At 54.0% G+C, this 21197-nt stretch overlaps 11 protein-coding genes across 11 annotated transcripts; 4 read left to right on the top strand and 7 right to left on the bottom strand.

The window, feature by feature from the left end:
* Positions 1–472: 472 nt before the first annotated feature.
* PG994_008034 (uncharacterized protein) lies at positions 473–1120 on the bottom strand (the record flags this gene model as incomplete). The annotated part of the gene is made up of 3 exons (XM_066859443.1): positions 473–492; positions 554–972; positions 1053–1120. 3 exons carry the CDS (start codon positions 1118–1120, stop codon positions 473–475), a joined length of 507 nt encoding a protein of 168 aa, XP_066714930.1.
* Positions 1121–3201: 2081 nt separating this feature from the next.
* Positions 3202–5050, top strand: PG994_008035 (GABA permease; the record flags this gene model as incomplete). The annotated part of the gene is made up of 6 exons (XM_066859444.1): positions 3202–3308; positions 3335–3825; positions 3921–4091; positions 4157–4494; positions 4584–4754; positions 4775–5050. 6 exons carry the CDS (start codon positions 3202–3204, stop codon positions 5048–5050), a joined length of 1554 nt encoding a protein of 517 aa, XP_066714931.1.
* Positions 5051–6128: 1078 nt separating this feature from the next.
* Positions 6129–7058, bottom strand: PG994_008036 (ankyrin; the record flags this gene model as incomplete). Its single annotated transcript, XM_066859445.1, has 3 exons — positions 6129–6585; positions 6643–6869; positions 6927–7058. 3 exons carry the CDS (start codon positions 7056–7058, stop codon positions 6129–6131), a joined length of 816 nt encoding a protein of 271 aa, XP_066714932.1.
* An 822-nt stretch (positions 7059–7880) lies between these two features.
* Positions 7881–8962, bottom strand: PG994_008037 (PCI domain-containing protein; the record flags this gene model as incomplete). Its single annotated transcript, XM_066859446.1, has 3 exons — positions 7881–8645; positions 8742–8843; positions 8894–8962. The coding sequence occupies 3 exons, from the start codon at positions 8960–8962 to the stop codon at positions 7881–7883; spliced, it is 936 nt and encodes a 311-aa protein (XP_066714933.1).
* Positions 8963–9380: 418 nt separating this feature from the next.
* PG994_008038 (C6 and C2H2 transcription factor) lies at positions 9381–11224 on the bottom strand (the record flags this gene model as incomplete). The annotated part of the gene is made up of 4 exons (XM_066859447.1): positions 9381–9699; positions 9962–10329; positions 10395–10946; positions 11201–11224. The coding sequence occupies 4 exons, from the start codon at positions 11222–11224 to the stop codon at positions 9381–9383; spliced, it is 1263 nt and encodes a 420-aa protein (XP_066714934.1).
* Positions 11225–12228: 1004 nt separating this feature from the next.
* On the top strand, positions 12229–13119 carry PG994_008039 (uncharacterized protein; the record flags this gene model as incomplete). The annotated part of the gene is made up of 1 exon (XM_066859448.1): positions 12229–13119. One exon carries the CDS (start codon positions 12229–12231, stop codon positions 13117–13119), a length of 891 nt encoding a protein of 296 aa, XP_066714935.1.
* Positions 13120–13684: 565 nt separating this feature from the next.
* PG994_008040 (uncharacterized protein) lies at positions 13685–13885 on the bottom strand (the record flags this gene model as incomplete). Its single annotated transcript, XM_066859449.1, has 1 exon — positions 13685–13885. The coding sequence occupies one exon, from the start codon at positions 13883–13885 to the stop codon at positions 13685–13687; it is 201 nt and encodes a 66-aa protein (XP_066714936.1).
* Positions 13886–14443: 558 nt separating this feature from the next.
* Positions 14444–15838, bottom strand: PG994_008041 (sodium bile acid symporter family-domain-containing protein; the record flags this gene model as incomplete). The annotated part of the gene is made up of 4 exons (XM_066859450.1): positions 14444–15115; positions 15168–15254; positions 15325–15467; positions 15562–15838. 4 exons carry the CDS (start codon positions 15836–15838, stop codon positions 14444–14446), a joined length of 1179 nt encoding a protein of 392 aa, XP_066714937.1.
* Positions 15839–16912: 1074 nt separating this feature from the next.
* PG994_008042 (RNA-binding domain-containing protein) lies at positions 16913–18152 on the top strand (the record flags this gene model as incomplete). Its single annotated transcript, XM_066859451.1, has 3 exons — positions 16913–17164; positions 17321–17426; positions 17617–18152. The coding sequence occupies 3 exons, from the start codon at positions 16913–16915 to the stop codon at positions 18150–18152; spliced, it is 894 nt and encodes a 297-aa protein (XP_066714938.1).
* Positions 18153–18672: 520 nt separating this feature from the next.
* On the bottom strand, positions 18673–19647 carry PG994_008043 (uncharacterized protein; the record flags this gene model as incomplete). The annotated part of the gene is made up of 1 exon (XM_066859452.1): positions 18673–19647. One exon carries the CDS (start codon positions 19645–19647, stop codon positions 18673–18675), a length of 975 nt encoding a protein of 324 aa, XP_066714939.1.
* Positions 19648–20437: 790 nt separating this feature from the next.
* PG994_008044 (uncharacterized protein) lies at positions 20438–20746 on the top strand (the record flags this gene model as incomplete). Its single annotated transcript, XM_066859453.1, has 1 exon — positions 20438–20746. One exon carries the CDS (start codon positions 20438–20440, stop codon positions 20744–20746), a length of 309 nt encoding a protein of 102 aa, XP_066714940.1.
* Positions 20747–21197: the final 451 nt, after the last annotated feature.

Below are 21197 nucleotides of genomic sequence, written 5' to 3' on the forward strand. Positions count from 1 at the left end.
TTGTTAGTTTTTAAGGTCGCCGTTGTATGGGCTAACCGTAGCACCGTCAGCTGGCTTATAATTATCGCACGTAAAAGTGGACATCCACCATATGCGTGCGATATAGTAGTATAAGTACTCAATACGACATACTACACAGACCAAAGATTGACGGAGCCCAGACGAGAATGATTTGAAAGTTTAAGGGTACTTTGTTAATGTAATTAATATCTTTGACTTTTGAAATATAGTTCAGATGCCCCTGACGGCACTCGGACAACAAAAATATTTCTAAACCGCCGCAAATACCGTGTTGGGTGACCCAATACAGCACTTGTTCCCATGGAAAGAATAGGGATGGAAATGATTTTCTTTTGTTGCAGTCGTGCTTCTTAGGATAGCTGACACGAGGGCCTAGACTTTTCAATTATAAAGAGGCATATATTACACAGTGAATTATGGTCATATATACATTCAGTGCGTACCAGTTTGTCTAAAAGTCGTCCTCCACCCCTAGGACAGGGTTTGCTTGTCTGCCTCGTCTCGTACGTAATAAGCACCTGGTCATTCCTACGGATACCACCCCCTGTGAGACCCGTAGTACTCTCGCTAGATCCGTGCACACGCTCATCCTCTGCTTCTTCTGTTCGATTCGCCTTCGGGGCTTGGCTCGCGGTGATCGAGGTCGTGTGGCCTCCAGGATGCGGACCTCGGTACACCGCGGTCGCGAGCGTGTCGCGAACCTTGCTGCCCGCGCTCTTGCCGCCGCTGGAGGTGACGGGGTACTCGTAAGGGAGCATGATGCGCAGCCCCGAGGTGTAGCCGGTCAAGCTGTCGATGAAGCTTTTCAGGCTCGGCACGCAGGCGGTCAGAACCGTAAGATTCAGGGAAACCTGGTACCATACGACAGGGTCGACGGCCAGCCAAGTGATGTCGTCTCCTTGTAGGCTCTGAGGTCTCATGATAAGGCTCGGGAGTGCGATGATCGGCACACTGCGAGATAGATACAGTTAGTTACAAAGCTCCAAGCTCACGTATGCAGATGCAAAGCGGTGTTAGGGGTATATACTGACATTACGCGGACGCCAAAGAGCAGCACGACTTGCACCTTCTTGGTCATGCTCGTCTGGACCTTCCACATCATGGCGATGGGCAGAGGCACAGTAACAGATCTGTCACAATGTTTGCGACGCCGTTGAACAGGTACATGGCGCCTCCCCAGCTGGCCGACCCCATCGTCAGGGGCTGGTTCGCAGGATGTGTGGCGCTTTGCACGCTCAGCCCCACGACGCCCGCGAGTGTGCAGAAGACGATGGAGAGAAAGAGTAGTCGGTTGGCGTTGAAGAGATGGTTTTGGTTGATACCGTGTACGGGGCGTTTGTGATGCCACGGGTAGCCTTGATTCGTGATGACACTGATCAAGAGGCAAACCGAGATCTTTGCGCAAGCTAGAACGAAGAGGGATAGCAAATCGGCCGCGAATGTCAACTGTATAACACCACGTTGGTGATTAGCTGCCGGGTCTCCTCGGGCGCACTCCAAAAGTCCGAAAATCAAAACACACCTTATCGAAGCGATGGAGTCGATCTTGATCAAGCTTAGAGGCATGCAGCCCCAGTCCTTTGTTACAGGACAGGACGACACACGCCGTTTGTGCAATCAGCAGAACAGTGGCGGCGATCAGTAAGATGTCATGGGTCTTGACAGTAGTCCAATTGAAACGCAGGGTGTTCTTCGCAATGACGGCCATCAAGGCGTATATGAAGAATATCAAAGTCGGCACTACCACTCTCGCCGACTGATTCTCGTCATCGACAGAATACCAGGGCTCGTGAAGGGATCGTTGCTCCATGATCACGGACCTAAAGCCTGAGCCTGATGAGTCTGAGTCTGAGACGAGAATCTCCGTGTGTTAAAGAAACATGGGAATGCAATGCGATGCGGGTTCGGGGAATTAGCATGCAATAAAGGCCCTTAGTCCATAGATAGTGAATGGGCAGATCGTCCTGATCTAGAAGGATCGACTCCTTCAACAGATCAATGTGCAAATAATTCCCCTGGCTCCCTACTCTCTCCCGTCTTTCTGTCAGTACTCACATCGTGTGTGTGGCTGCCAACCAAACGTCAGCCGTGGTGGTCCGGTTCTTTCCCCTTCTCTGCACAATGCAGGGATGCTGACCTTAATGCAACGAGAACATGGTCATGGATTTAGCACAGCGTCGTCCCGGCCTGATTGTGTCAAATTCCTTTCGGTTGGGTTCAATGCAGATATGTACTGTCGCAGTGTGTGATCACTTGCCTGAAGAGAGAACGCAGCCTCGTACTTTCTCCTATTGCAGTTGACTTGTTTGCTTCATATGCAAGATTCATCTCAAAACTTGCCGGCTCGGCTGTCGGAAACAGACCCAAATACCGTTGTTGAAGAATGGGTTTTTGACAGGAGGGGGTGGGCAGAACGGCCCCTGCCGAAGGATTGGATAAGCAGAGTGATTTGTTCCTATAGGTCAGCCAGTCCTGTCAGCACTAGGCGATCTTGTCCGGATTCCCTTCCGGTGACAGGGGTATGAACGCCCCCTTGTCTATTGGAGGGGTTCGCCAAATAGCAATGCCACCCAAATCTCGCCCATTGCGCCATTCGAATCCTTTACTGTGACAGCGGCGCATTCCGCGACGTTTGCCTGCTCCCGACTACTCTGTTCAGCTCGGTATATCATAAAATGACAGGAAGATAAAGCTAGTGCTGTCTGGCAGACCGACGTTCACCGCATGTATTAGGCAGGTGAAGTTGTGGGTGTGTGACATTCATCACAAGCGAGCGACGAGGTTGAGCAATCTCATCAACGAATCCAACGTAGTATCGATCATCCCGCCCATCGATTACTCTTCTGGGCTGCCCCCGAGAAATTATGCGCTGCTACGCCCAAAGGCCTTGATCCCAATGGAACGGTCGTATGGCTCGAGACCACCGAAAACCGCCAATGCCAAATGATACCAAGCGTTCAGGGCCAACCCAGAGCCAGACCATCGGGTCCTATCTTTAACAATAAGAGTGCGCCCAAGTATGTCCTGAAGTGAGAGTCGGTGTCTCATAACCCACGTGATCTCCCACACCAGCAATTCGAGCTTTGCGGGATCAGCATCCCCTCTTTCCCACAAGTTACTTTTGCTTTTTCTCTTGCGCTGTATCTTCCCGAACTTTTATATCACATCGTTTCTTTCGCAATGCAGCAAGAGGACGTCGAACTGCGATCGAGGGCGAAGGAGACCAAGGCTCAAGATGGTTTCACCGTCGACGTCGACGATGACAGCAAGTCGCCGACGCCGACCTCGTCCCACCCTACCTGACCACCGACAGCCAGACCCGGACCCGGCGTCTGTTCTCCATGTCGCAGCTGTTTGCCTTTTCGTTGACCTACATGGGCACGTGGGAAGCATGGCACCAGAGTATCTACTCGCCCCTGTATAATGGGGGCCCGCGCGCCATCTTCTGGGGTGGTTTCTTGACCGTCGCCGGCGCCCTCACCCAGGCCGCGTCCATAGCCGAGATGTCGTCTCTCCAGCCGGTCGCTGGCGCCCAGTATCACTGGACCTACCTCCTGGCCCCCAAGAGCGTGAACCGGTTCATGTGCTATCTCCAGGGCTGGGCCTCCTGGTTTGGCTATGTTGCGCTCCTGGCTGGCGTGGCCAACACGACCGCCATCCAGCTCGAAGGCATCGTCCAGTTCAACCACGAGAGTTATGTGCCGGGAGGCTGGCATACTTCCGTCATCGTCATTGCTTTACTCGTTGTTCTGGGCGGTCTGAATATGTACGCGTTTCAACTGGTTCCTTGGATCGAATTGACAGGTTTGTTGATGTGCTCCGCCCCCCTTTTCCCCTTTTTACTATCAGGTAAATAAATATGGCATCGAACGGAGGCTAAGATGAAACTTTCATGACAGGTGGAGTTCTTCATGTTGCCAACTGGGTAGCCTTCATCGTCATATTTGCCGCTATGGGACCTCGACATGATCCGGACTTCTTGTTCGTCGACAGCACGACCTCAGGCTGGGTTGACAAGCCGGTCGTATCGTGGCATCTCGGAGTGGTCGCTCTGACTTGGGCTCTGACAGGTATGGATTTTTGATCCACCCCCTATCATTTCTCTTAAGGCTGACAACACGATGGGGCTCTCAAGGCTTTGACAGTGCTATCCACATGAGCGAGGAGACCAAGAAAGCCAAGTCGGCCGTGCCCCGCGCCATCTTCTGGTCCATCTTCATGAACGGGTGCATGGCCATCATCCAGATGGCCGTCTTTCTCATCTCAATGGGCCCGGTCGACGTCGCCATGCAAGCGTACGTGCCCTCGCTGACGGTCCTGTACAACACGGTCAAATCGAAAAGCGCGGCGACGGCCGTCTGGACTTTGTTCTGGTTCGTGAGCATGTCGAGCAACCTGGCCTCGATCGCGTCCGTCTCCCGGCTTAGCTGGGCTTGGGCAAGGGATGGAGGGCTGCCCATCTACTTCGCCTATGTAAGAGAACTCCCTCTCTGTCGCCGCAACTATCTTGACCATGATCACTCTCCTTGGTTGGGACTAACCATACTCGATGTTTCATCTAGATCGACCCCAAGCGACACGTCCCCGTCCGCGCCGTAGTATTGTGCGTCATCCTGACCAGCCTACTCTGCCTGCTCAACATCGGCAGCTCGACCTACGTCGTCTTCAACGCCATCACGAGCCTCTGCAGCTGGGCGCTATACCTGAGCTACGCCATCTGCATCCTCAGCATGGTACTGGCGCACTTCGAAAGAAGGGGTTCGTCGTCCGAAGGCCTCAAATTGGGCACCTGGAACCTCGGCCGGTACGGCTTCCCATCAACGTCGCGGCGCTGCTGTACACGCTGTACATGATGGTCTGGCTGCCCTTCCCCTCAACGACGCCCGTCGATGCGGCCACGATGAACTACTGCGCCATCGCCGTCGCCTTCATCCTCGTCTTCACGTTCACCATGTGGTTCGGGTGGGCGCGGAAGAACTGGCCGGGGCCCAACCTCTCGATTCGTGACTACGTTATCGCGCATTCGTAGTGCAAGTTCAGTGCGGTAGATAGGCAAGACCAAAAGCCAACTTGCTGCTTATTTGAACTTTTGATATTCAAAGCATCCAGGTAACAACTCTGGTGAAAATGGCTAGACAATTATAGCTTGTCCGCCTTATCGTAAACCTACCAGTCTGTCCTGATATCTGTATTTCATTGTCCACCTGCCATCATTATCTTAACGGCTTGCTACTCAGCGAACTACACACTCCCCAAGGAAATCCTTGACGCACTTCACCCTCAGCTTTTCCATATCATTGACCCGTGTAATTTCACCAGCCTCCTGATACCATTGTTGAAGGAGTAGGATACTCTCGTAATAATCCTTCGTCGGGCGCCAAAGCTTAGCGTCCAGGTCTATGGCGCACCTCAAGTATTGTCTGGCAAGCTCGTGGTGGTAAAGGTAATATTCGATGGCTCCTACTGGGACTCGCTCCTCACACCAGACCCGGTGATAGCGCGCTATCACGTATAAACAACGCCACTCTATATAAGGGGTAACCGACGTTGTGTCCCCGGGATCCTTCTGGGTCAGGAGGGCAATGGATCGACTGTATGCTATGGGGCATTCACAGGCTCCGTTGCGGCACCTATCCAGAAGCAGTGCAGCCTGGAGGTACTCCCTACCATATGCTTCATTTAGGCATAGATCGTCGGTACTGTGCATATGTTCATGATCCCAGGTTTCTAAGTGCGTGTAGTAGCCAAGGTTGTGCCCTATTGTCAGATGGGGGTCTTGACGCCAAAGCCTAAGTACGTCGTAGTACCCGTTGGAGCCTTGGAAGGTATCGGGAATGCTTTTCAAGCAGTCGTGTAAGATTGGTGTGCGTTCCTCTTCGTCTTCAGTTTTGAAGATTCGGGTTATCTCGTTAACCGCTGAGTAGGTGAAGTGCCTCCTCCCGAGCCGAATAGCACAGTACTCGGCCAAGAACCTCCAGAGCCTCTGATGGATGGAATTGATAGGCTGACAGATGCCGATGGCGAGTAGCTGGAAGATTGCATAATGAGGTCACTCTTGGAGGATAATATGAAATTGATCGAACGCAACTTTCGCGCACGCCATACCCTCAGCAACGTAGTTTTTCGATAACAGCCATACCGCATCGGAATAACCAGCAATGGCTTTGGACGATCGGCTCTTGCGAAAACAACTCGTACGTAGACGTTGCATCATGGTTCATCACCCTATGCTTGTTGCCCTCTAGAATGAACCAGTGGCCGACGTACTCTTTGAATCCAAGATCCCCAGGAGAGCGAAGCAGACTGTTCCCAGGCGGCGGAGTTACACATCGCATGTGTTCAAGTACCTCAACCCCATTAGTACGCTCAAGGAGATCATCCACCGTTGCGTCGGATCTTGTTAGATACCGCGCTACATCAATGGGCCTTCCGTGCCGCAAGAATGCAGTCTGCTTGCCGGTGGAAGCCCGCTGGCGCTGATGTTTCAGAAGGGCTGCAACGTCGACTTTCCTGTTGTTCTTGAAGAACTTCCATTTACCCAACCGGGTCTTGTACATCTTCTTCCTATGAAACATCAATTTGAGCCGTGCTTTGAACTAGGACGAGGCAAAACTTCCTTACGTTGCCTTTACACCTTTCGCATCCAGTACTCTCATAACATCATCAAGTCTCATATCTTCAAGAAGGTAAAGCTTCCGAATCTCTTCTTTGAACGCATCGATTGACGGCGGAGCTTCTTGGGTTTCCTCATGGTCCCTAGGGGGCTGATCAGCAGTATTGGCCTCTTTAGGTGGTGGTGCCGGATATGTAATTAATGGCACTGGGTGAGGCTCTCCTAGAGGAAACAACTATCGGTGATCAGTATCGAAGAAGTAGCATGTCTGAGAGACGCTGTGGTATCTTACTGAAGGGGGGTGGGGAGAGGGAGGGTCAGGATGGGGAGGAGGGTTGGGGCGGAAGTCGACCAAATCGCATCTGCAGAGACATTCGCTCGCAGCCTGTCGCCGACTTCTCTCCTCTCCTGCAATGTTTATCATGATGGAAGACGGTCCGAGTTGAGACGAGTAAGTTTGAATAACCCCAAGAAGAGAGTGATGAACATCAATGCTTGAATGCTGGAAATTTTACAATGAGTACCCAGACACTCCCATTTCAGGCAAATAACGCTAACTGCATGCGCCTACATGTGATAAGGGATGCAGCTGGAGCAAAAGTCCCCCCTACAAATGAATTTGGAGCAAAGATCCCCCTTCAAATAGATTCCCTCGGTACTTGCAAATCGCACCTATACCACAGCAAAACGCCCGCGTGAAAGCTGGAGATATCTTCTCTTCTGCTTCTGGTTGGTAGAAACGCCGCGAGGGGCTGTGGTAAACCCCCCATAGCCCCTGGCCAATATTGCGTCTTTGTTTGGCAAAATGATATTCTTGGCATAGATTGGATGAGAAAGTTCCTTCACCGAGCAGCTAGCTGAGTACAGTAGAATAGGCTGTTTATTGGGTATGAAAAGCCCCCATCGCCCGAGTCTGGCTGGCATGGTGGCCAATAGGCTGAGTGCGGTAAATATAAGTCGGGGACTCGAAGCAGGGGGCTTGTTTGCTGGAGTTTGAGTGGCGGACTGGGTTAGGTACTGTCCTCGTTTTCATCCTGGCGCGCGTGACATGTAGAGAAACACCGGCCTGGCTCTTGGCATGCCATCAATGACAGCACATCACGGTGGTGGATCATTTGGCTTGAATCAGGGTGACGATGCAGAGCGAGTCCGCTTTTTCTGGTAACGCATTGCCGCATTTCGACTTTGATCTTAAATACTATATTGAATATCAGATCCTGGTGTATTACCACATGGATTACATAGTTCATCCCTGCCGGGGCATCCGGTACTTCTGCCCATCGTCCTGATTATGCGTCGTCGCCAGCTTCGACACGGTCACGGTCGGCAACATGCACCCGTCGAGCTCGGCGACGAAATGGCTTGCGTTGGGGCTGGGCAGCTCCGAGAGCATCATGGGCGACGGATGCGACGAGTCCATCTCGACGGGCACCTCTTTGCTCCTGTGTACCTCGTGGACGGACCACTGGGAGCCGCCCTGGTCCTCGTGCAGCTTCTTGTAGGGCCGCATTCTATCGTCGTCGTGGCCGTCGTTGCCAATCCCGTCGCCCATCATCATCATTGATTTCCGCTTCTTGTTCCTGCTGCGCCGCTTGCCCAGCCAGTAGAACCCGCCGGCAAGAGCGCCCACAAACGCCAGTATGCCGGCTACGACGGCGGCCATCCATCCCCACGAGGGCTTTCCTCCTCCGCCCGACGATGGGCTGCCGGAATCTGTCGAGGCCGGTTTCGAGGTGGATGTAGCTGTGCTCGTCGTTTCCGTCCCCGTCGTAGCCGACGTCGGCGTGTCCTTCGAGTCGTCGGGCTCCTTGTTGGCCGACATGGGGTCCAGGGTGCCGCATCTCGACGGGCTCGAGTCGCCGCACTCCTTCTCTGCCGCTGCGTCCCCTTTGGCGTCCTCTATGCAGTCCTTATTGTTCTGCTCGCAGATAAAGGTCGGCATCGTCCGCATATAATAAGATAGGCCGGGCGCGGTACCATTGTCGCATGTGCAGGCATAATTGAGCGTCATCTTATAGGTGGGTGGTCATAGATCAGCACCCGACTTCAACCAACAAACTTGGTATCATCCAACAACAGCTGCTTAGAAGGCTTCCAATAAACTCACATGATCGCAGGAATTCAAGTCCAGGCCCGGGCCGACGCACAACTCGGCGCAGCTGTTCATTTGATCCTTGCACCATGATACTGTCACGGCAGCGTCAGCAGTCTATTCGTGGGTACATGTGTGCGTATAGTGAGAGGCTTCGTTAGACGTACACCGAGTTTCCACTGCGAGAGAGTTGGGGTTGAAGGCCGTCTGAGCCGACCGGGCAAGATGGAAGCCATCGAGTAGGACGAGGCAGAGCAACAGCAATTCCCTCATTGTACGCCGCGACGAAGTCGGTTCATATAATCATCTGAAGATGATGGCGTCTAATAACAAGCCTCAAAGAAGGAATTGTTAGAAAGGCCATCGCAATATCTTTGAAGACGGTAAGCTTGATTGGGGACATATCGTCGTGTTGAGACTATGCAATCCCCTTTTCCGGAGGGCGGATAGGGAACCGCACCCTTGCCGAAGGATTGAACACCATACTCATGTTGGGTAATTAACGGTTGATCAATTGACCAATTGACAGAAAAACAGCTGAGTGATGCTGCAGGTACAGCTGTCAACACAGGTCCCACGCCGCAACTCAAGACTCGATTGGCCAACTGGGCGCTGCACCGACAGGGGTGGGTTCGCTGTTAAACGGCTGCCTGGTCAAGGGCCCATGTCAAGGGATTGAAGGAGGGTGTGGCGCATCCCAATATCACAACTGCCGGTAATAATGTTATTGGGATCCTGACTGCAGTTATGCAGGCTCGACTCGAGAACGTCATGCAATTTCATGGCCTCTCGCACTCGGTTGGTCGCGCGGTTGCGCGCGAGCTGTTGCCATTCCTCAGTGGGTTTCGCGTCATCATCGCCGCGATAGGCTCGGATGAGGCGGAGCGCGTTCGCTCCATCTTCCCCTGTTGTTGCATCGCTGGTGCTGCACATCCGCTGAATGCCAGTGAGCTGATACTTCCAACCCCTAAGCCTGTGCAGTAGATTGCTTTGTGTGTTGTCGTTGTTGGCATTAGTGGCAGTGGTGTCCGAGGTTCTCCCTCTCCCCATTCGCTGGCGTTGGCGAAGCTGCCATATTTCACGGACCAGAGTCCAGAGACCGAACTCAACGTCCTCTGCGACTATCAAACCCGTCGTGAAAACAAACGGACCGCCTACTATATGGCTCAATTTGTGTAAGGCACGATGGCCGGGCTCTTCTTTTGTGTCTTTTGTAAAAGACGTCGATGCCGTACGCATTCCAGAGAGCGAACGTCTGGGGGAGCCGGGTATCGAGTTCCTCCGCGTGCAGCATTAACGGCTGGTCGTCCAGCAGAGACAGCAAGGCGTCGGCCTTGAACAAGTACGCGATGAGCCTGCTGCGCTGTTCGATGGTCGACAGCACGAATGGAAGAAAAGTGCCTGGGTGGTAGATCTTCGTTTGAGCCTCGGCTACCGCCGAATCAAAGAACCCAACGAGTCTTAGATGGGCGATGAACAGGCTACATAGAAGCTGCGACCGAGGCAATTCATTGCGTATCGTCCCGATAATTATGTTGAGCAACACGGCCTGGTACCATTCCATCGGCCACGGCTCAATGGTTGAACCGCGAGGACTCTCGGTCTGTCGAAGCAGGATCAGTCAGTGCGACAATGGCTGGAAACAGAGAACACGATGATAACACCCACCAAACGTCGGAAAAACTGGTCCATCATAAGTTCATGGCAGGCGAGAGCTTCCGATCTGGATATCTCCACAGCGTCCTTCTTGAGCAGGATCCCTATTGTAATGACAGATGACGCAAGCTGCAGATTGTCCTTGAGCACATCGAGTGTTGCCGCATGGAGGAATGGCCAGGCTTCATGGAAAACCTCAATATAAGTCTTGGCATGTTCCTCGGCGAAGGTCTCGAATTGCCCACCGGATTGCCGTAAAAGGGATAGCGAGCTCGACCGGTTATCTAACAGTAGTTGCCGCATGGCCTCTTCTGGGCCCTGCGTCCAGAGAATCTCGCGCAGATGCTCGACATAGTCCTCGGAAACACCTTGCTCTTTTGGCTCCCCTCGAACAGACATCATACCAATCATCTGCACCGGGTCAAGCGAGAACCCGCCATCTGTAGTTGCGCGATTCTCCGTTTGGGGCGGGCGGGAAGGGGCGGCAGGGTCCTGTGGGATCTGGGTACCGCTCGCGGCGCCATGTTCAGAGCCTTTCTTGACCAAGGAGCAGGTGATGCCTCTCTTGACACACAAGGAGCAAGGTGCTCACCAATACATCGAGTCTATCGAGTGTGAATTGATTAATACATTTGAAATATGGGATTTGAGGGTCCAACGTACCTTGTTACTGTGGCAGGCGTCGCAAGCCCGGGCAACACCCCTTCTCCATTGGCTACGGTCTCAATATGCCTATGAAGGTGACGTCTCAGTAGATCGCTTACTCAATCAGTCATGGAGGTTTAAGTGCTGATGTTTGATCTAAGCCATCTACTTACCTTCTTGTGAAAGACCTCTGGCATTGCGGACACACGTGGGATGGACTGCCATGTGTGGCTTGATGACGACTCAGGTGTTCTTTCCGTATGAAGCTTCTCCCACATTGACATATATGGCGCGATGGTTCAGGGTCCCGTCCGGCATCGTCGTTTACTGTCGTCTTCGACTTCAATTGAAACCGACGTGTTATTCGTAACCTCGCTCGCTCGGTAAATGCCGAAAAAGAGGTAAAGTAGGCATGTGATTATCAATCAGTGAGATGTTGGCTACCTAAGTATCCAAGCCGGAATGCATGTGGTGAACGTGAAAGTGTCAGACTCGGCCAATCGGGCATGTGAGTGGGATAAGAATGAAGCTACCGGTGGGATGACCAGCTAACCTTAGCGTTCTATTCCTGAGACGGACAATTATGCGACCGTATCCAGTATAGCGCACCAGTCGGGCAGATTCTCTGTGTCTTCGCACTTCTCGCACATCTCGGGATTACGCGACTTCTCGCCGACATTTGGTGGTCTACTATGCTGTTTGCATGAAGCGGTTTTCCTCGGAGGCATAAGCGATGCACTAACCTAGGGGTGCTTTGAAATACGCAAGGTGTCATGGAGGTTTCGTCCATGCACTCGGCCTGTCTCGGAGCCGGGCACTCGGCCGATATCCCACCAATATCCACCGGTATCCCATCGGTATCCCAAGTTACCGGCCGGTTGGCGAAGGATTCGGGTAGTCTGTGTATTATTACTGTATTCACGGACCCGACAACATGACCGTCTCATCGGGACAACAACTGTCCATAGTCTGTCACATCATCGAAGGGATATACGAGAACACATCGAGATGGAAACATACTTAAACCCAGGCATCGACCCGATGGTCACAGTTGAAAATGTCGAATCCCAATCTCATCTCCATCACCACGATTACTACTACAGGATCATCAGCTTCTTTACATCTCAGCAATTTCAGCATATAATCACAGCTTCATAGCCATCCATACATACTTTGTTCACGAGAATCCTAGCCACCAAAGATGTCTTACACGATCAAGAACGTCGCAGTTGCCGGCGCAGGTGGCAACCTGGGTAAAGTCGTGACGCCCACGCTCGTCTCGAGCGGCAAGTTCAACGTTCGCGTCCTCACCCGCCAGGGGTCGTCGACCGCCGGCCTCCCCGAAGGCGTCGAGGTGGTCGAGGTTGACTACTCCTCGCCGGCATCCCTGCAGGCCGCGCTGGCGGGCCAGGACGCCGTCGTCTCGCTCATCACGACCGCGGCCGCCATGACGCAGCTGGCGCTCATCGACGCCGCCATCGCCGCGGGCGTCCGGCGATTCGTGCCGTCCGAGTTCGGCTCCAACCTGGCGAACCCCAAGACGCGCGCCAGCCCCGTCTTCAAGGACAAGGTTGCGACCGAGGACTACCTGGTCGAGAAAGCCCAGACGACAAACCTGACCTACACCTTTTTTTATAATAACGCGTTCCTCGACTGGGCACTGCGGGCCAATTTCATTGTCGACTTCACCCAGCCCAATCCCCAGGTCCTCGACTGCGGCGACCAGCCCTTCAGCGCCACCACCATGCAGAGCGTCGCCGACGGCCTCGTCGGGGTCCTGCGCCACCCGGCGGAGACCGAGAACCGCGCCGTCTACGTCCACGACCTCGTGACGAGCCAGAACCGGCTGCTGGCGCTGGCGCGCCAGGTGCGGCCCGACCGGACCTGGGCGCCCGAGTCGGTCGCGCTCGACGACCTCGTCGCGGTGGCCGAGCAGCGCATGGCGCGGGGCATCTTCGACTTCGAGACCATCGGGCCGTTCCTCAAGCGCGCCATCGCGGACCCGGAGTGCGGCGGCGTCTTCACGGGGCGGGTGGACAATGAGCTGCTGGGGGTTAAGGGAAGACGGACGATTTCGTCCTGGAGCTGCTAAAGGATCACTTGAAATGAAAGGTGTTTGGCATCGGGAATTGGTGGCTTGGAATTTAGCGGATGCGGGGGCAGTAAACAGGACCTACCACTTGATTCTTTTTTACGCAGCAATAGCCTTTCTTTAATGAAGATTTTCTTTCAAATTCTTATACTTCAACGTCTTCTTATCCTTGACTAGTTAGCAGACATGCTTGGACGAGAACTTCAATATAAGTCTGAGGTGGAAGCATTATACGCTTGCACTGTACAGCCACAACCTAGGTTGCGTCCCTTGCAAAGGTGGGGGGGGGGGGGGGGCAGACCTAGAACTCGGCCAGAAAGCAAAGCGATAGTCAATCCTTATCTCTTCAACACCAAGTGTAAAAGAGAACCAATAATACCATGATCCCGTTTATATAACAGCTGGCTCGCATCAAGTAAGCCATCATGCCTCGAAAGGTTTGTTAATCAAGGATTAATAGTGAACGTTTTGGTAGCAATACGAGAACTGACAATGAGGTCATATAGGTCAGAGTGCCCGCTGACCGCGAGGCCAACCGCCAGAGCCAGCAACAGGCGCGCCAGCGTCAGCGCGATGTGTCGCCAGCCTGGAGCGGAGAGTAGCAGAGCATGAGAGCCGAGGAGTCCAGGCCACGATTGAGGTCCAGCAGGCCGCTCGTGCCGTCGCCGCCACGAACGAGAAGCTCCTTGCCTTGTTGAGGATTCATGGCGTCCAGGATGCAGAGATCGATGCTTTTATCCGGGAACCAGCACCGGGGGAGCAACATGTGGCATCTGCGAGCTCGTTGAGTGCTCGTGAGCTCGCTACGCAAAGGTCTGGCTCATTACGGTCGGTAGGCTCCTCGGTGGTTGGGAGGCCGACTGGCCAACGACCACCGAAAACGCACCCTTGTCTATCTCCAAAACCAAAGAAAGTTCCCCGGCAAGCACTTCTCGAATATATTCTCAATTACCTCACGGAAATTCTGGCTGCAGTGTACCAACAGAAGAGACTAAAGGCTGTGAGGAGAAAGTCGCTGCCTACCCTTCCAGTCCGCGCACTCAGCCGGCAATAGGCGAGTCTCAAGAGCTGCCTGGGCAGGAGACGTCTTGCGACACCGCTGCTGGCATTATTTCGGAGTTACATGGGCTTGACGATTTATCCAAGGCTCGTACTTTTCTTGGATGCACAACTCGCGGCCCGTGTTCCGTAAGAAACATGCGTCTATTTGAGCTGATGGACAGAACCGAGTAATACTGGCTGAGATTCATCTATACTAAATATAATATTTAGCCATCCGATAATCTCCAGCCGCTTCTTACGATGCTGTCTTTTCTAGATACGCTTATTTCCACTTGTATCGTTCTCCTACCATTCTCACGACATAAACGAGGCCCAGCAGGACCGGCACCTCGATGAGCGGGCCGACGGTAGCGGCCAGCGCCTGGTCGCTGTCGGGGCCAAACGTCGCCACGGCGACGGCGATGGCGAGCTCGAAGTTGTTGCTCGCGGCCGTGAAGCTCTGCGTAGCGGCGAGGGCGTAGCCGAACCCGAGCCGATGGCACACCCACAGGGTGAAGGCGAAGATGACGACAAAATACACGACGAGCGGCGCCGCGACCCGGACGACGGACACGACCTGGTGCACAACCCGGTGGCCCTGCGACGCGAACAAAACCAAAATGGTGTACAGCAGCCCGACCAGAGACCAGGGCGCCGCCCAGCGCAGGAACACGCGCTCGTACCAGGCCGGGCCGCACGCCCGGCGCAGGACGAGGCGGCTGAGCACCGCGGCGGCCAGCGGGATGCCCAGGAAGGCGGCGACGCTCGTCGCGACGACGGAGTATGAGACATCGGTTAGGCCGTCGGCGTCGTGGCTGATGACGCGGATGAAGAGCACGGCCAGGGGCGCGAACAGGACCATCTGCAGGATCGAGTTGACGGCCACGAGGATCGCGCAGTACTCGTTGTCGCCACCGGCGAGGCCGGTCCATATCAGGACCTGTTTGCATTGATTCTTCGTGTCAAGGGTAGTCCGCAAAAAAATGGAAGCCAATACTTTTACATACCATGGCAATGCACCGTCCGAGTCCTACGAGGATCAAATCTGCGCGAAGCTCGCTCTTGTCGGGAAGGAACGCCCAGGCCAATCCCAGCTATCATCACATATATCAGCACCGTCTCCCCAAGGCAGCAAACAAGAGACTATGGTTCTATATAGCTTACCATCAGAAAAGGTGCGACGATCCAGTTCATGAAGACGCTGAAGGCAATCTGTTTCCAGATGCCTCTGTGCGACATAATATCGTGCAGGGACTCGTACCGGACTTTGCATAAAATAGGGTACATCATGACAAGCAGACCAACAGCTAGAAAAGCCCATGATTTATTAGTAGTGTGAGCTGGAGTCTCCGCAAACATGATCGGCGGTCCTTTCTTGTTGTGTACAGGCATTGTACATACCTATAGGAACAGAGACGCCGACAAATTTGCCCCTTTGCAGCGCCGGACCGGTCTGGGGAACAAAGTTGCCCAGGAGAACACCCACCACCATGGCAAGGAAGATCCAGAGGGCCAGGAAGCGGTCGAGTATGCCGAGGGCTTTGAAGGCAGATACCTTTCGGGCATCGTGGTGCTCTGGAATTGCTGTCGAGTCGGTTTGGTTTTCCACGGCTCCGGGCGAAGCATGATGCTTCTCATTGCGGGTGATGTCAGGATGATGCGACTCTAGAGGTGCCATAGTTGCTCCTTGTCTGAAGATGTTGTCCTTGAACTCATATTTTCTCTTGATTAATAAATTGCAGTTCTTGGTCCTATATAACTAGCGAGTAGACCAGATGCGGGCGCCGAAATAGTTGGACGTGGCTCGTCTGGCGTCCATGTAAGTCGGTAGGTCTACTATGACGGACCAATCAGAATTGGGGCATGACAGCTCCCTCGCCCTTAAAATTTTCTAGCAGGTCAGCACCGCATCAGAGCGTAACCTACAAACCACATCATACATGTATGTAGGAATTTTTTGTGATTGAGGTTTTGTAGTTCATCACTACATTCTTACTCCGATCTCTCAATGTATGTTCTTTTTTTTCTTCTGAAGTGGCTCACAAATCCAGCGGGTTGCATTTATGTATTTGATAATTCTGGCATGGGTTTGATTGACATGTGCCAATCTTTGGATGGATAATCGAAAACATAGGGTGCCTTCCTTACACGGTCTGCCTAACATCGCACTTGACTGAGAGGCGTGCTGGATCTCTGATTTTTTTTTTCTTGTCCTTCCATATCTGTTGTGAGAGTATGCAGCTTGCTATGTACGATCAATGTGAGCTTCATGTTGCCGCCGGGCTGTTGCTCGCCTAGAGGCAGGCAGGCCTTGATTGTTACTCGGTCCATAGCGCATTATTATTGTAGGTGCTCGCACCCATTTTTAGCTGCAGCTCTGCCGCGCCCCGACGCGCTTCCACAGTCCACTAAACTTGAGCCGGCTTAGGTAACCATTCCTGTGCCTGGATCCCCAGTACTAAAAACGTCACAGCACTTGCCAGGCTTGGCTTGCCAGGTTCAGCAAGCTCAGTTGTTTGCTTGCCTCCTCACAGCCTCATCACATTCCACTCTCGAAACACGATACCGAATTTTTACAACAATGACCGCCAATTGTTCTTGATCTTCGTTCTTTCCGAGTCAAACTCACCATGCTGTAGCAGTTGAAATCTTCTACATACCTACACGATCGAACATTTATTCCGACTGCCTGCCTGCCTTCGATTTGTGATCCTCGCACCGAAGCAACAAAGACATTGTTACAGTCCTCGCCATGGATTCTAGGTCGCCATCGCGCGAGCGATACGGCCGCTCTCCCACGCCACCCTCGAGATACTCGCGTTCGCCCTCGCCTGTGCGCCGTCGCCGGTCGCCGACCAGATCCGCCTCGCCCGCGCCGCGTCGCAATGGAAGGTACCGCGATGAGCGCAGCGAAACCAGAAGCCGCAGCCGCAGCCCTATCAGAAGTCGCTCTCGCAGCATCAGTCGCGGAAGAAGCGAAAGCCCTCTGCGAGGAAGCACCAAGGTCAGTGTCTTCTGCTTTTACTTCCTTTTGTTTATTCTTTTCTGCCGAGGTCCTCGTTCATCGTTACCACCGTTTTGTTCAATACCAGAAGACACACCCCCTAACTCCCTTTGCGCGCGCGGGGGGCATTTACTAACTTGGAACGATACCATACAGATTGTGGTCGAAAAGCTCACCAAGAACATCAACGAGGACCATCTTCGCGAAGTCTTTGGCCAATATGGCCCCATCAAAGATCTCGACCTTCCCATGAACCGCCAATGTAAGCCACCTATCGCGTGACCAGGTTTTCTCCGGTGGATAGCACAATTACTAACCGTCGCGGAATCTGCAGTCAACACAAATCGCGGCACTGCCTACATTCTCTACATCCACGAAGCTGATGCCGAAGCGGCTATTGCGCACATGCCACGAGGCCCAGGTCGACGGTGCTACGATCAACGTCTCGATAGTTCTGCCCCGGCGCAAGTTCTCGCCCTCGCCGCCTACGGCTAGTCGTGGAGCAAACATCGACCCCAGGAATCCCGCGCCCGGACGAGGAGGCCCTGGCGGTGGACGAGGCGGTCGGGGATTTGGTGGAGGATTCGGCGGAGGTCCTGGAGGACGAGGAAGGCGCGGATCGCCTGGCGCAAGATTCGGCGGCGGTGGTGGTGGCAGGCGTGGAGGAAGAGATCGCGACCTGGATAACGTCGATGCCTACCGCCCACGCGACCGTTCCGGCTCCTTTTCGCCTCCGCCCGCCGGGGTCGCTCGCCTTCCTACGGTTCGCGGTCCCCTTCGCCCCCGCCTAAAAGACGCGGTGGTGGCCGGGGTGGCGGCGGAGGTCGGCGCGATAGTTTCGACGTTGACAGGAAGCGCAGCCCCAGTTATGACAGCTACCGAAGCCGTTCGCGAAGCCGAGGTCGTGGCTACCGCTAAAGTCCCCTCAGGAAATTGTGAACGGTTGAGAAGAGGAACCCATACGTGCGCTTGCTTGGGTTTTATTTAAGAGGCGTTTTTGGAAGGGAGAAAAAATCGATACCTGGGCTCCTCGGGAGAAGTGTGGTCACACAGGGTGAGCATTCTCACTGCCGTAGTCAGAATTGACGTTGATTTCACAATTAGCTCCTTTCCCAACATTCGGTGACGATTCTTGTCGTCTCTATGTGCAACCTATTTCTAATGGCCAACTTTTCCCATCCACACCAAGGACTGCCCGTGTTTGGCGCATCGAATATGAGCATTGCACACTTCCGTATCCTTGGGCGCCAAGTGCGACATTACCACAGACACGTTTGTCTACAATGCAAGCCACCAAACTTCCTCCGCTGAAACACGTCCAATTCATAACCGTTTATCAAGGGTATCTTGAGTTCTGGTAAGAGATGGGCATACCGAAATATCGAGGGGTCCAGAGTATCGTCCCGGCTCATTGGCCTGTGTGGACTTGGAAATCTGCTTTTGGATCACCTAATCTCGATGGTATCCCAGGCCCATCAGGGGCATCACATCGGGTGACTCCTGGTACCCTACTCATCCGGCGGAATCTCCCTCATCATCGCCGCTGCTACTATTACTGTGGTGGTGGGCGATGTCCTTTCATTCCCTCGTGCTGCTGCTCCGCCGTCGCTGTCGCTGCCGCAGTGGGTAGAAGTCGATCTGGAACTCGTCCAGCCCGAGATGGTCGCGCCAGTGTTCAAGATTCCGGCTGTCGAAGCGGTCCGGGTGGTAGCGGTTCCGGCGGTAATGGCGGTACAAGGATCCATACACGGCGCGGAACCGGTCCGCGAGCGACTCGCGCTGTCCCCGTCCCCAACGCAACCCCCTTCGGACGAAGGCGTCGCCCGCGCCACGTTGTGGCCCGGGAGACCGGGGGTCCACATGGTCCGGACGGTGCGGGCCGCGGCCGTCCGCAGCGTCTCTTCGTACTCCAGGAGCGAGGCCAGCTCTTCAATCAGGACGGTTTCGAGCGCGGTCGCCTCGAGGCGTGATGATGATGATGATGCTGTTGTTGGTGATGGCGATGGTGAGGGCTCGTCGTCGAGTACGAGGAGGAGGGCCAGGAGGGCGCGGTTCACGTAGGACACGGTCAGCTCTTGGGTCATGCGGCAGAGCATGTACTCGTGCACGGCGCGGCGCTGCTTGAGGTCGATGTTCAGGTGGGCGCCGAAGTAGTAGTCGAGGGGGCGAAGGGGGAGGGTGGTGCTGCCGTCAGACGGATGAGATGGTGTTGGTGGGGTAGGGGTGCGAGGAGGAGTCGGAGGTAACGGAAAAGAAGAAGCAGCGTGAGAAGGAGAACCAAGAACAGGGGTTCCAGTGATAGGATGACCAGCTTGAGGAGTGGTTAGGGCTAGCAGTAGCCGGTTCTGCCGCTGCTGCTCGATCGAGAGATGTGAGGCTTGTTGAAGGCTGGCGGTGTCGCTGGACATGCTGTCTGGCGTGGTTGGCTGTGTCGGAGGCGGTGTTGGCGGCGGTGTCGGCGGCAGCTCGAAGCTGGGCGGCATTGTTCTTGATATTATTTTCTTGTTGACGACTGCGAGATCGGTTGAGAAGGTTTAAGGGAGGCTGTCTATGATGAGTCTGATGAGAGACGAATGTTATGGTGTGCAGAGAGTCAACGGCATATTTATTACCATCTGTTCCCTCATTCCTGTTTTGCCCGATGTCTATCTACATGGTCTTTCTACCTGGCCGCCTTCTTTCCATCAGAGCCCAACAGACGCATGTTCATTCCTATATGTTCTGGAAAGGTTCTTCTCTTTGAAACCATGACTTTTGGTCGGGTAACAGTGCTTCATTGCTTTCGAGTGGTTTGCTAAACCAGGTCGCACTGCTGATCAATGGCTCTTTGTTGCCCACCACGAATACATGTCTCAGTGGTGGGATGGGATATACTGACAATTATACGTCGGGCTTACAAAAGTGTGACAATGGGGACCTCAATACCAGCAACAGTCTTGGCACCCTGTCCGACCATGTCCCGCCATATAAGGAAGTCCACTGATACACAATGAAACCAATGTACAAGGGAAGGTGACCGAACCTGTTCAAACAGGCATAGGCGCCCACATTCAGGACCGTTTCCCATGGGGCACGTCGGGTCAAGGCTGCTAATACTTAGATCCGCCCTTTTCTCTGTCGTCTTGTTGCTGCTGCTGTTGCCGCTGCCGTTCCTTCGGCAGCTCCTCTGCCACAGCACGTACCTGGGGGGGAAAGGTCGACGGGCCTGATTTAGGGGTCTAGAAGCACGTTATGGAAGGATAGGGGAAGGCGCGGATGAGCAGCGGGTAGAGCATGATCCCCTCGCCGGAGCTTCGAGTTTCCTTGCTCGGTCACGGGCCGTTGGAAGAGCCCGCTCCTGAAGACGATGGCTACTCCGAATCACCTCCTACCAACGTGACGCAGACGCGCTGGAACAGCAGGAGGTCCTGCATTTCTTCCAGGTGGCCCCAGAATAAGCTCGGCAAGCTCTCCGGTCGCGAATACGGCCTACGCCGCCACGGAGGGAACGTTCGTCGTCGTCGGATGCGGCGTCGCCCCTTACCAGTGCTGCCGCCACCAATTCCGAGCTATCCCACTTCGTGGCATGGATCGCCCCCCTGACCGAAACCACTTGGACAGAAGGCGCGTTTGCTACTCTTGAAGCTGCTGTAGTAAGACCTGAAGTCCATCCGTCTATGTGGTTGAACTCAAGCGACTTCTTTGAGATGGATGGCAGCTCTTTGCTTTAATCAACCCGGTATTCTCCGTTCAACGCCATTGCAGGAATATCCCGTCAACCAGCCCACGACTCCTGCGGAGCACTACTGCAGAGGGCTCTACGCCTTCTCACTTTGCCATGACAAAGCTGGTGATCCACGCCGTTTGGTGAGTCAGGATTGGGAATGTCCTCGTCCAAAGTATAAGATGTTCTACCCGCTCCAGCGGCTGAGAATTGACCAGATTCCCAAACAGCCTAGAGCCCTGTCGCCTTGATGCACTGTCGACCAAGCTTCAGCTATCACCCATCACGAAGGCGCATACTTGGATCGTGGAGAGTGGCGTGTTGCCGTTG

The sequence above is a fragment of the Apiospora phragmitis genome (assembly GCF_038363925.1).
Source record: "Apiospora phragmitis strain CBS 135458 chromosome Unknown utg000007l:2111988.0-4706623.0:1.0-2598199.0, whole genome shotgun sequence".
Lineage (NCBI taxonomy): Eukaryota > Fungi > Ascomycota > Sordariomycetes > Amphisphaeriales > Apiosporaceae > Apiospora > Apiospora phragmitis.